Source organism: Ochotona curzoniae, unplaced genomic scaffold (genome assembly GCF_017591425.1).
Source record: "Ochotona curzoniae isolate NIBS_2020 unplaced genomic scaffold, NIBS_Ocur_1.0 scaffold_2453, whole genome shotgun sequence".
NCBI classification, from domain to species: domain Eukaryota; kingdom Metazoa; phylum Chordata; class Mammalia; order Lagomorpha; family Ochotonidae; genus Ochotona; species Ochotona curzoniae.
This window is the reverse complement of record NW_024467094.1, coordinates 29,516,839-29,528,408: the sequence shown is the minus strand read 5'-3', so window position 1 is coordinate 29,528,408 and position 11,570 is coordinate 29,516,839. Positions and strand designations below refer to the sequence as shown.

The 11,570-nt window shown below is 58.1% G+C and overlaps 1 protein-coding gene across 1 annotated transcript; it reads left to right on the top strand.

Annotated features, from left to right (window-relative positions):
* Positions 1–219: 219 nt before the first annotated feature.
* TBX21 (T-box transcription factor 21) lies at positions 220–11,366 on the top strand. The gene is made up of 6 exons (XM_041001087.1): positions 220–875; positions 8,594–8,748; positions 8,965–9,086; positions 9,583–9,741; positions 9,818–9,879; positions 10,021–11,366. The coding sequence occupies exons 1-6, from the start codon at positions 379–381 to the stop codon at positions 10,640–10,642; spliced, it is 1,617 nt and encodes a 538-aa protein (XP_040857021.1). The 5' UTR covers positions 220–378; the 3' UTR covers positions 10,643–11,366.
* Positions 11,367–11,570: the final 204 nt, after the last annotated feature.

Below are 11,570 nucleotides of genomic sequence, written 5' to 3'. Positions count from 1 at the left end.
CGCCGTGCTGGGGTGGGGGGCTGTCCCCCCCCCCACCAGTCTTAGGGACGCAGAGCTGAATCCGCCAAGTGTCAGCCACGAGAGGCGGGGCGCATCGGGGCGGGGCCGGGTGGCGGATAGGGGACCGGAGAGCTTCATAAAGCCACAGCAAAGGCGCCGCGCCGCTAGTGACAGCGGCCCGCCCGCCGGGAGGGGAGCCGGCAGCTGCCGCGCGCCTGCCGATCCCGGGCGCAGGAGGCGGGCGCCCGAGCCCGGGCTGCGCTGGGGCCCCCCACCACGCCCCGGGGCCCGCCCCAGCCCGAACGCGACCCTCTCTCCTGCCCACTCCCTCCAACCCCCACCCCGACGGGCTGTGGAAAGGTGCCCGGCCCGCCCCGGATGGGCATCGTGGAGCCGGACTGCAGAGAGATGCTGACGGGCACCGAGCCGTTGCCTGCGAGCGACGAGGGCCGGGCGCCCGGCGTCGAGCTGCAGCACCGCTACTTCTACCCGGAGCCCAGCGCGCAGGACGCCGCCACCGCCGACCGTCGCGGGGGCAGCAGCCTCGGGGCGCCCTACGCGGGGAGCGCGCTGGTGCCTGCCCCGCCGGGCCGCTTCCTCGGAACCTACGTCTACCCGCCCCGGCCCCAGGCAACCGGCTTCCCAGGGGCGGCAGAGCCCTTTCCGCCATCGGCGGGCGCCGAGGGCTATCAGTCCGGGGATAACTACGCCGCCCCGGACCCGCGCACCAGCCTCTACCCGGGACCGCGCGAGGACTATGGCTTGCCCGCGGGGCTGGAGGTATCCGGGAAGCTGCGAGTCGCACTCAACAACCACCTGTTGTGGTCCAAGTTCAATCAGCACCAGACGGAGATGATCATCACCAAGCAAGGGCGGTGAGTTGGGCCCAAGCCTTTTTCCGTTCTTCTGGGTGGATGCTGTGGGTGCCGGGGGGACCCGTCACAGCTCAGGCTTCAGCTTTGGGGCACAGCGGGGTGGCAGCGAGGGCAGGGGAAAGCTCTATAGTGCTGTTTATGCCCGGAGAACTCAGCTGGGGAGACAGGCAAGTGCAAACGCAGTGGGTTCCCCGGATGAGGGTGGACATGTTGGCTACTTGGGGTAGACTGGGGCGCCAGGGGCTGCGCGCAGAACCACTGTGCACCCCGCTGCGCTTGAATGTGGTGGGAGAGGGGACAGTGGGTCCCTGGGAGTGCCTGTTCTGGATCCAAGAGTGTGAATGATCTCTTAGTTTCTCTCATGATGGAAACTGGGAAGATAGACTTCTGCAGAATGGGGGACAGTAAGCCGGTTCCCCCATGACCTCCCTCCAAACCAGTCCGCCTGCCTCTGTGGCGCTGTGTCAGCTCTGATGGCGATGGGGATGACGGGAGACCGGGATTTGGTGACATGGAGGAGCTGTGGCCAAGTTTTCTTTCCGGTCTCCCTTTGAGATGGAATGTCTGGCGCGGGGGGTGGGGGGGACTTGTTGTGGGGAAAGAGGTATGGATTCCTTTCAGACATGGGGGTGACCTGAGTGGCTGAAGCTCACCCAGGGTTAGGGTTAGCGGGGAGCAGGGGGCCAGGTTCTGCCGCAACCCCTGAGGTCCGTGACTAGAAGAGCTGTTTTCACCGGTGCACACTGTGGGGTGGGGGGAGTTGCAGGGAGAGCCCCATGCTGAGGGTTTTGGGCTTCCGGATGACACCTGCTGCGTGAGCAAAGAAAGAGAAACTTTTGCCGCGTGTGGTGTGTGTTGAGTGCGCCACACTCTGTGTGGGCCTGCCTGTGTCTGGTGTTTGAGAGTGGAGAGCCATCCTGCCCGGTCGAGGCCTGTGGGTGGAGAGGTGCCAGCATGATCTCTCTGCGGCCAGGCGATGCCAAGAGCAGGTGCTAAGTGTGAGGTTCCCTGGCTGAGGATGAGGCAAGAGTGTGCTGGGCCTCAGAGGTTGGCCTCGGACCTAGGCACTGTGGGGGCCTTGGTCTATCGCCAGACTTCTGTGGGGTAGCCTGGGACTTGAGGGATTTCGAGGGCTTTCCCTGCATGGTTGCTTGTGGCCCAGTCTTTGTCCCTTAAGCCTTTGGATACTCCATTTCCACTCCCCCCAAATCATAGCTCCCTCTGGGTGTGCCCCAGGCACAGGCTTCTGGTCCCCTTGGGTCTGGTTGGAAGAAACCAGAAAGTTGCAAACGGGGCAATGGCCCAGAAACAGCAAGTGACTCTTCCGGGGTCACACAGCACACTGGTTGGTGGCGGAGCTGACATCAGAGCCCAGATGGTCTCACCCTCTGGCACTCATGACCACCGGGAGGAGCAACCACCCATGCTGCCCACAGGCCCTGATGCATTCAGACTGCTTTCACTTCCAGTACCGCGTGGAGCCCCAGGCAGGTGGGCGGGCATGCATGCTCCATTCCACAGTTGGGGACCAACAGGAGCAGGGATATGCATTATACCACAGGTTGGGAACAGAGCCTCCCAACCCTGCTCTCTGTCAGGTGGGTGGAAGCCCCCCTGGCCCTGGGGCCTTGACTGGGGTCTTCTAGCCTTCTGGTAGGCCTCTGCCCATCCAGTCTTACTGGGTGTGTTGGACAGAATGTGAGCCCAGACTTCCGGGGTCTGGCGGATGCAGGGCTGGCTGCCAGCATAGCTGTTTCGGGGGAGTCTTGCCAGGGCGCGGGTCTCAGTGTGTCCCTCCGTGTGTCTCCTGTGGTCTCCTTTTCTCCGTCTTGCTCCTGTTGAAAAGTTCCCACTGGACAAATTTCATGGTCTCCCTTTTAGGCCCGTGCACTTGTATGTTTCACTAGAAAAAAAAAATTCCACTGTACACACAAGTGCACAGAAAACTTCCGCCACCATGGCCCGGCTCCAGCAGGTGTCTGTGGAGTAATACTCCGGGCTCATTTGCTGTTTCCCCTCACTCACTTCCACCCCTCCTGTCTGGGGCCATATTACTAAGACAGTAAATAATCAGTGACTAAATCCTAGAAGCCGTTTCATCCTCAGCTAGCTTTCTATGCATCTCTCAAAATGGCGTTCAGAAAATAAACGCAACACCGTAGGCAAACCTGAAGAAAGGTCGCAAACTCAAGTTTTCCTGATTGTTTTGCAAGTGCCTGCGTGTGTCCGTGTGTACGTATGTGTTTGTGCGGGCGTGTTGGAATCATCCCGTTTTTCGACTCATCCTAAGGGACCACTTTTAAGGCTACGGAGGGGGTCCCTGTTGGTTGATGCCTCCCCTTGGATCAGGTTTCGGGGGTCTAGTGCAGGGGCAGAGGGGACATAGAACCTACCACCCCACCCCAAGTCGGTCCGCCATCCCCGAGCCTTCTCAGCTGGGGTAGTATCTATCTGGGTGGCTGGTGGCCATTTTCTCTTGCTACAGACTGCGAACACTTTCTGGCCTCCAGCTTTGATGGCTGGCCTGTCCCATGGCTGATTCTATTGATCACCACCGTGTCATCCATGGTCTTCTTCTTTTATGAACTGCTCTTCCATCCCACCCCCCCTACAGCTGGGCAGCCTTTGGCCCTGGGCTGACTCACTTCGCCCCCAAGATCCTTCCTCAGCCACCTACTCGAGATCCACCTCCCACCCTGCGTGGACCGGGTGATACAGTCACACAGGGCCCTCGGTGTGGGCATGGGCCAGGGCCAGCGGGGCTGGAGGGTAGTGGTACTTCCAGCTCCAGGAGACAGGGAGAGGCAATGTGGGAACAAACTGAGGGACTGCCCCAGTGGGAGCCCCTGGATCTATCCCGCCATGCTGCGTCGTGTGTCTGGGGATCTGGGGGCTGCCCGCTGGAGCAGGTGTCTCGGGGCTGCAGGCTCAGCGTGAGTTGTGAATGAGCTGGTGAGGACAAAACAGTGGATGGAGACTTGGGAGAGGAAGAGAGGGGCCAGGACTCTGCAGTGCGTGTGGGCGTATATTAATTGCTGGTAATCCCCGCTTTTCTGAGTGTGATTGGTTGATTATTATAATTAGGATAACTTGGGGGAGCTCTGCCGTGGAGAAGCTCGGCTTGTGTGTACGTGTGTGTGCGTGGCATTGGGAGTGGGTCCTGTAACATGGTTCCAGTGTGGTCCTCGCCAACCTGGTAGCCACCGTGGTTTCCTGTCTACACAGCAGTTCCCAACCCCCCAGAACCTTTTCAATCTTTCAAAGAGCTCTTTCCTTTTATTTACTGGTTTGAAAAGCAGAGTCACAAAAAAGAGATAGAGATAGAGAGAGAGACGGAAATCTTCCATCTGCTGGTTCATTCCCCTAATAGCTACAGTACTTGGGGCTGGCAGCAAGGTCTCCTCAGCTGGTGGCAGAGGTTCAAGCACTTAAGCCAACACTTGTGCCAAACTAGGGGCACTGTGGCTAAATCCTTGCCTTGCAACCACCAGGATCCCATATGGGCATTGATTAGTGTCCCAGCTGCTCTACTTCCCATCCAGCTCCTTGCTTGTGGCCTGGGAAAGCAGTCGAGGATGGCCCAAAGCCTTGGGACCCTGCACCCACATGGGAGACCTGGTAGAAGCTCCTGGCTCCTGGTTTTGGATTGGCTCAGCTCCAGCCATTGTGGCTACTTGGGGAGTGAACCAACAGAAGGAAGATCCTTCTCTCTGTCTCTCCTCTTTGAAGACCTGACTTTCCAATTACAAAAAAAAAAAAAAAAAAAAAAAAAAGAAAAGTGGAGCAACCAGGACTTGCACTGGGATGCTATTGGCAAGCAGCAGGATAACCCGCTGCACCATAGTGCTGGCTCCTCAAAAATGTTTTCTTCCAGTTAAGCCTGCATTCTGTTAGGGCTCACTGGCTTTCCTGTCTTGGGGCAGGTGACAGATGACAGCAGTGTTGCGCTTGGTGTGGCTAAAGGTGAGTGGCTATCTGAGTGTGTTCACAGCTGGAGGTTCCTTGTCCTCCAGGCCTATTTTGTGTTTTGGTGGACAGAGAATGCTCTCCTGCAATGTGCCACCAGGGATGGAGGTTTAGCCCAGTGGTTAAGGTGCATCCTCTCCCACCTCAGAGTGCTTGGTTCAAGTCCCAGCTCCTGTGCTTCTGCACTTGCTGCCTGCTCATGTGCAGTCCGGGAGATAGCATGTGATGACTCAAGTACTTGGGTCCCTGCCACCCACGTGGGGCATCCGGATAGAGTCCCTGGTTCCTGCCTTCGGCTTGAACCAGCCCTAGATGTTGCAGGCATTCGGGGGAGTGAACCAGCAAATAGAAAAATCCCTCTCTGTTTCTCTGTCTTTCAAACAAAATGAAATATAAGGAACAGCATTGTGGCATAGTGGGTAAAGCTGTCATGTACTGCCAGCTTCCCCTATGGCAGCTGGTTCAAGTTCTGGCTGCTCCACTTCCAATCCAGCTCCCTGTTAATGTGCCTGGGAAAGACAGCAGAGGATGGTCCACGTGCTTGGGCCCTTGTACCCACGTGGGAGATCCAGATGCTGCTCCTGGTTCCTGCGTTGGGCCTGGCTAAGCCATCCGGAGAGCCATCTAGCAGGTGGAAGATCGCTCTTTCTGTGTCTCTTTCTTTCTCTCTGTAACTCTGACTTTCAAAATAAATAAATGGGTATCTTTTACAATAAAAAAGCAAACAAAATACATAAATAAATAAGAGGTGGAACCAATCTACAGCCCCCATCTCAGTCTGTGAGCGAGGATTCCCCACACCCTGGTCAACAGGAGGGAGTAGAAGCTTTTGTGTGTGTGTGTGTGTGTGTGTGTGTGTGTGTGTGTGTATTTTGCCAGCACGGTGGACAAAATCCCCTTGTTTTAACTTCCACTAAGTGACAGTGAAGCAGAGCCTATACCAGTGGCCCAGGAGCTGGGGCTGCTATGGTGACTCTGAGAAGCAGCGGGGGGCAGCAGAGTTGTCTGGGTTCTTGGACCCACAGTGAGCAGGGGCTTTTCTTTGGGGGTTGGGGTGGGAGTTGGATCTGCTGGTCCCTGCACCCATCTCCACTCCAGGTCCTCCCACCAGATCGGTATGCAAATCAGGGCTATTTTGGGATTCTGGCTGGTGATAACTGAGATCATCCTTTTCCTCTCTCTTCCCCTCCCCCCCCCCACCCGCCGTCCACTTCCTGTGAATCTTCTGTCTCCCATCAGGACCAGCTGGAGACCACCACCTTTGCTGGCTCCGCCTCCCACCAAGGCGCCATCACCCAACCTCTCCCGGCCTCAGCATAAAATTGGAAACATCATTAAAGATTTTATTTTATTTTGAAAAGATTTATTTTTTTTTTTACTGGAAAGACAGATTTACAGAGAGGAGAGACAGAAAGAGCTTCTATCTGCTGATTCACTCCCCCAAATGGCCATAGTGTCCAGAGCCAAGCCGAGCCAAAGCCATGAACCAGGAGCTTCTTCTGGGTCTCTTACATGGGCCACTTCCAGGGCTGTTCCACTTCTGATTCAGCTCCCTGCTGATGGCCTAGAAAGTAGTGGAAGATGGTTCAAGTCCTTGGGCTCCTACGCTCACGTGGGAGATCTGGAAGAAGCTCTTGGCTTTGACTTGGCGCAACTCTGGCTGTTGCAGCCATTTGGGGAGTAAACCAGTGATTGGGAGATTCTCTCTCTCTTTTTCCTTCTCTGTAAATCTTTCAAATAAATGCATAAATCTTTGAAAAAATATATTAGAGAGAGCAAGCAAGCTGGTTCACTCCCCACAAGCCTGCAAAGAGCAGAGTTGAGCCGGGGCCGGGCCGGAGCTGGAGTGGGAAAGCAATCCAGGCTTCCTTGGAACCCAGTGCCTTGGACAATGACTGCTGTCTTCCAGGGTTTGCATTGGCAGGAAGTTGGAGCCAGGGGCCAGAGCTTAGGGGCCCTGTGCACTCAGTCTTTGGGCCATGAGTGTCTTCATCATTAAGCTAAACACCCACGCCCGGCTTCAGGGAACCGCTGTGATGTGTCAGCTGGGGTGGCAACAGAGGCTCGCTAAGTTCCTGTTGCAATGCAGCCAAAGCCCGTGTTCCACGACCACCCTCCGAGGCTGAGATCCTGATAGAAATGGGCTCAACATGCCCCCTCATCCCAAGTTGTCCAAACCCTGGTACCTAACCTTCAATTTCTCAAGTTCACCTGCTACCGAGCCGCTGGGGGCCTGAGCCGGGCACCCTTAGCTTTTACTTAGGACTTAGGGTCTCCTGCAGCCCAGAGAGGGTTTTGGCTGCTCCTGGCCTGGGAGGAGCTGGATTGCCATAAAGGTAGAAGGGAGCCTGAGTTGACAGTCCAGCTTCCCCGGGGGCTGCAGCCTGGAGTTCCTATCACGATTTACAGCAGAGGAAACCTAGTTTTGGCTTGGTTATGAGCTAGCCATGGTCCCCGCCTCTGTTCCCCAGCCCTGGGTCTTCCCAAGGTTGCTCGGGGTGTGCCTGGGCACAGTCCTTCTTTCCATCCCGTGAGGCTTCTCACAGCGGACGAACGTGGGAGGAAGTTGTCCTGGCGAGGGTTGCAGCTTGCCTTCCCACAGTCCCACCACCAGCCACTGCCGCTGTCCCTGCTGGGGATGGAGGAAATAAGGCTGAGCCGCTGGAGCCGCTGCCGCCCCGATGCTGGTGGGGGTGTTGCGGGTGAGGGTGGGGGTGGGGATGATGGTGGTGACTGTGCTGGAGCTGATGGTGCAGATAGTGGTTAAGGTGACAGGGGAGTTGAAGTGACAGTGGTAGTAGAGGTGCTGATGCTGGAAGTGGCACCTCCGCTTCTACCAACAGTGGAGATGGCCAGGGCAGGGGAAGGCTTCTTTCTCAGAATTTTCTCTCCTGGAACACTGCCCCGGGGGATGTTGGGCAAGGCAATATATCATTCCCCTTTCTTCTCCCAGCGTCCTCTGCTGCTCCTGGGAGTGGGTATCAGAGCGTGAGGTCTGTGTGCTTGCGGTGTCTTCCTCCAGCGGGAAGAAGATCCAGGCTGGCGGCAGGCTGCCCTGCAAAAGGCGGAGCACAGGGGTGGGACAGGAAGGAACGGCGTGTGTGCGCACGCGCACCCTGGGGCTAGGAAGGTGTTACTACCGAGAGCATCACTGTGGAGATGATGAGTGGAGGGCCATGCAGGAGGGCCCTTGGGGACCCGCCTGCAAAGGCTGGCTCGTGCCCTTGTCCTGTCCCAGGAAGCAAACTGAGGGCAGAGGGAGGGTGGCAGGTGAATGTCCAGCAGCCTACCTCCTTCTGGCCCTGGGTGTGGTAGTTTGCCAATTGCCCTGGTATAAATACCCTGTAATGGCTGCGGGGCTCCCGGCGAGGTGGCACTGTGAAGAAGGTGCGTCCCTCTGCCTAGCACCTTCACCCCTCAGATCCAACAGGTTATGGCCATGAGTGCTGGCTATAGCACATACAGTCACCTAACGAGGAAGTGGGGTTTTTTACTAAGTATCTCTTACCGTGCTTTTTAATAGAATGTGTTTCCCGTCGTAAGTTTATAGAGTTTAATTTTGAATTTCGGCAGTGTTTCATGACTAACTGGCTGGCAAGCTTCTGGAACATTCTCCTGCTGGCTCTCGCGAGTGACAGAGGCGGCTCCAACAGCGCTCGGCTGTGCCCCTGGAGGCGGGCGGGAAGGTGGGCACGCTGGCTGCTGAACCGGGACTAACTTGACGCACATGGGACCTCCCTTGTTCTCCCTAGGAGGATGTTCCCATTCCTGTCGTTCACCGTGGCGGGGCTGGAGCCCACCAGCCACTACAGGATGTTTGTGGACGTGGTCTTGGTGGACCAGCACCACTGGCGCTATCAAAGCGGCAAATGGGTGCAGTGTGGAAAGGCCGAGGGCAGCATGCCAGGTACAGCCCGGGGCGGTGGCGCCCCCTGGTGGATGCCCGCGCCCCTGCTCTGGAGGCTGAGGGTTGAATCCACCCACTCCACCCTACCCTGTTCCTATCCTGCCCTGGCTTCCCTCTGTCTGTCATCTTTTCTCTGGCTGCACCTGCCCCTCTGCCCCCTGCACATTCACCTGCCCATTCCTGGGACTGCACGCTAAAGAAGTCAACTGTCCACAGGAAACCGTCTGTACGTCCACCCGGATTCACCTAACACCGGAGCCCACTGGATGCGCCAGGAAGTTTCGTTTGGGAAGCTAAAGCTCACCAACAATAAAGGAGCCTCCAACAACGTAACCCAGGTGGGACCTACTTCCTGGGAGGGGGCCCCGCCCCGCCCACCTGGAGCCACAGGTGCTCTGCCAGGGGTGGGGGGTGTTGTTTGCTGGGACTTCCTGTTCTTCCTCTCTGAATTGACTTGGGGAGGTTAGAGAGCGTGGGGGAGCCTCCTTGCAGGCGCGGCTCACATTCCGGTCAAACTGGCCAAGCCAGCCTGGGCTCACCCTGCGGGGGATCCTGGGTTCCCCTGGGAGGTGCCCTTATCCCTAAAAAGCCCTGTGGGTGCCAGTGGCTTGGTCACAAGGGACATCTGGGGGTGGCAAAGGGGGCACGAGGCTAGAGTTTGTGTGCCAGAGAGTCTGGGGCCTGGAGTTGGAAGGCCTGGGAGCAGTTGAGTGGTGGCCTGGGAGCAGATCAGAAGTGTTCTGGGTCCTTTCTGCCCTGCCCGTGGGGTGGCAGTGGGCCCCAGGGCTGTGGTGGGGAGGGCGGCGCTGGAGCTCCCACTGGCCGTCTGTCCAGATGATCGTACTGCAGTCCCTGCACAAGTACCAGCCCCGGCTGCACATCGTGGAGGTGACGGACGGAGAGCAGGAGGGGACCTGCCACCCCGCCAACACACACGTCTTCACCTTCCAAGAGACCCAGTTCATCGCCGTGACTGCCTACCAGAACGCCGAGGTGAGCGTTGTCCCCGACTGTCCTGGGAAGGCCAAGTGGGGTCCGCAGCCTCGGTGACTCTTGTCCCTTTCTCCAGATCACACAACTCAAGATTGATAACAACCCCTTCGCTAAGGGCTTCCGGGAGAACTTGGAGTCGTAAGTGCTGCTGAGCCCATGGCGCCCCCAGGGTGGGTGAGGACTTGGGTGGGGAGGGTCAGGGCAGACAGGTGCAGCAGGTGGTCTCCTGGGTGATCACTGCTTGCTTACTCACCCCCGGGGTCTGTTTCTTGTTTTCAGCATGTATGCATCTGTGGACGCCAGCGTCCCGTCCCCGCCTGGCCCCAACTGCCAAGTGCTTCCTGGAGACCCCTACTCTCCTCTCCTCCCTAACCAGTACTCGGTTCCGGGCCGTTTCTACCCCGACCTTCCCGGCCCAGCCAAGGAGATGGTGCCGCAGCCCTACTGGCTGGGAGGTCCCCGGGACCACAGCTACGAGGCTGCTGAGCTGCGAGCGGTCAGCATGAAGCCCGCATTCCTGCCCTCTGCTCCGGGGCCCGCCATGCCCTTCTACCGAAGCCAGGAGGTCCTGGCATCTGGAGCCAGCTGGCCGGTGCCCCCACAGTACCCTCCCAAGATGGGCACAGCCAGCTGGTTCCGCTCCATGCGGACTCTGCCCACTGACCCCTGCGCCCCAGAGGGGCGGGCACCGGAGGAGCAGGGCTCACCCTCGCTCTGGACCGACATCATCCCGCTCCGGCCCGAGGCGGGGGACTCCGGGCTGGGTGAGGGAGACTCCAAGAGGAGACGCGTGTCTCCCTATCCCTCCAGTGGTGACAGTTCCTCCCCTGCGGGGGCCCCATCGCCCTTTGAGAAGGACGTCGTCGTGGAGAGCCAGTTTTATAATTATTTTCCCAACTGAGCCGGTGAGGACGCAGTGTGAGACTGGGGGGCACCGAGGAGCTGGGAAAGAGAGACTCCGGCCGGACACCCCTGACCCCCTTGGTCCTGCGTCCCACAGCGGTTGATTTGTGGAGATACTGGGGTGCTAGGAGGCATTCGTGGGCTCGCTGGCTGCTTCCCGGCCCACGGTGGCTGTGTGGGGGTCAGCCTTGCCCCTCAGGCCACCCCCACTCCAGTCCTGTACCTGGTGCTGCTGCCGCGGGCTGCTGGCTCCCAGCCCCGTGGGAGAACAGAAACTGACAAAGAGGAGGCCTTGGCTTCCAGGGGTGTGGGTCAAGCGGAGAGGTCAGGAATCGGATCCTCTGCTTTCTTGCTTTGTAAAAGAAGCCTCCAATGGGGCTGTCTGCGTGTGTGCTAATCCCCGATCTGAAAATAAACGTACACGGATTTTATCACAGTCGGCAAGCCAGGGTCAGAGAGAGGGCTTGGGTGACTTGGGGCAGCTGGCCTGGGCCCCACCTGCTCAGCTGCAGTGGGGAGCCGGAGAAGGGGTTGGGACACAGTGGCTCGCAGCTCAGGACGCAAGGTCCGGTTTGAGTCAGCTATGTGCCGGCCAGCTTTTGTCTTTTCTTTCTCCTTTATTTTTATTTTTTGGACGGGGCGGCTATTTATTGTACAGAAAGTGGTGCCTAGATGTGATGTCTTGGTCGCCATCACTTTCTGAAAATAAACTTGAAACTGTTGCATGTGTTCTGCTTCTGTGCCAGCCTGGGGTGGAGGGCACGGGTGGGCTACTGCTGCTGTGTCCAGACTATTGGATGGCCCGCCTGCCTTTGGGGATAAACTGAGTTAGAGCAAGGCCTCGTGTCGCGTCCTCAGTGCAGCAGGCTGGTGGCTGGTGCTGCTTTGCACAGGAAGCATCTCGGTCTGCAGGTGCACCCTGACCT

What these genes read in the sequence shown, in the direction of transcription:
- TBX21 (XM_041001087.1), top strand. Translation starts at nt 379, where the DNA reads ATGGGCATCGTGGAGCCGGACTGCAGAGAGATGCTGACGGGCACCGAG. An exon ending in CCTCCAACAACGTAACCCAG is followed by an intron (nt 9,087 to 9,582) that starts GTGGGACCTACT and finishes CCGTCTGTCCAG; the next exon opens with ATGATCGTACTGCAGTCCCT. An exon ending in CTGCCTACCAGAACGCCGAG is followed by an intron (nt 9,742 to 9,817) that starts GTGAGCGTTGTC and finishes CCCTTTCTCCAG; the next exon opens with ATCACACAACTCAAGATTGA.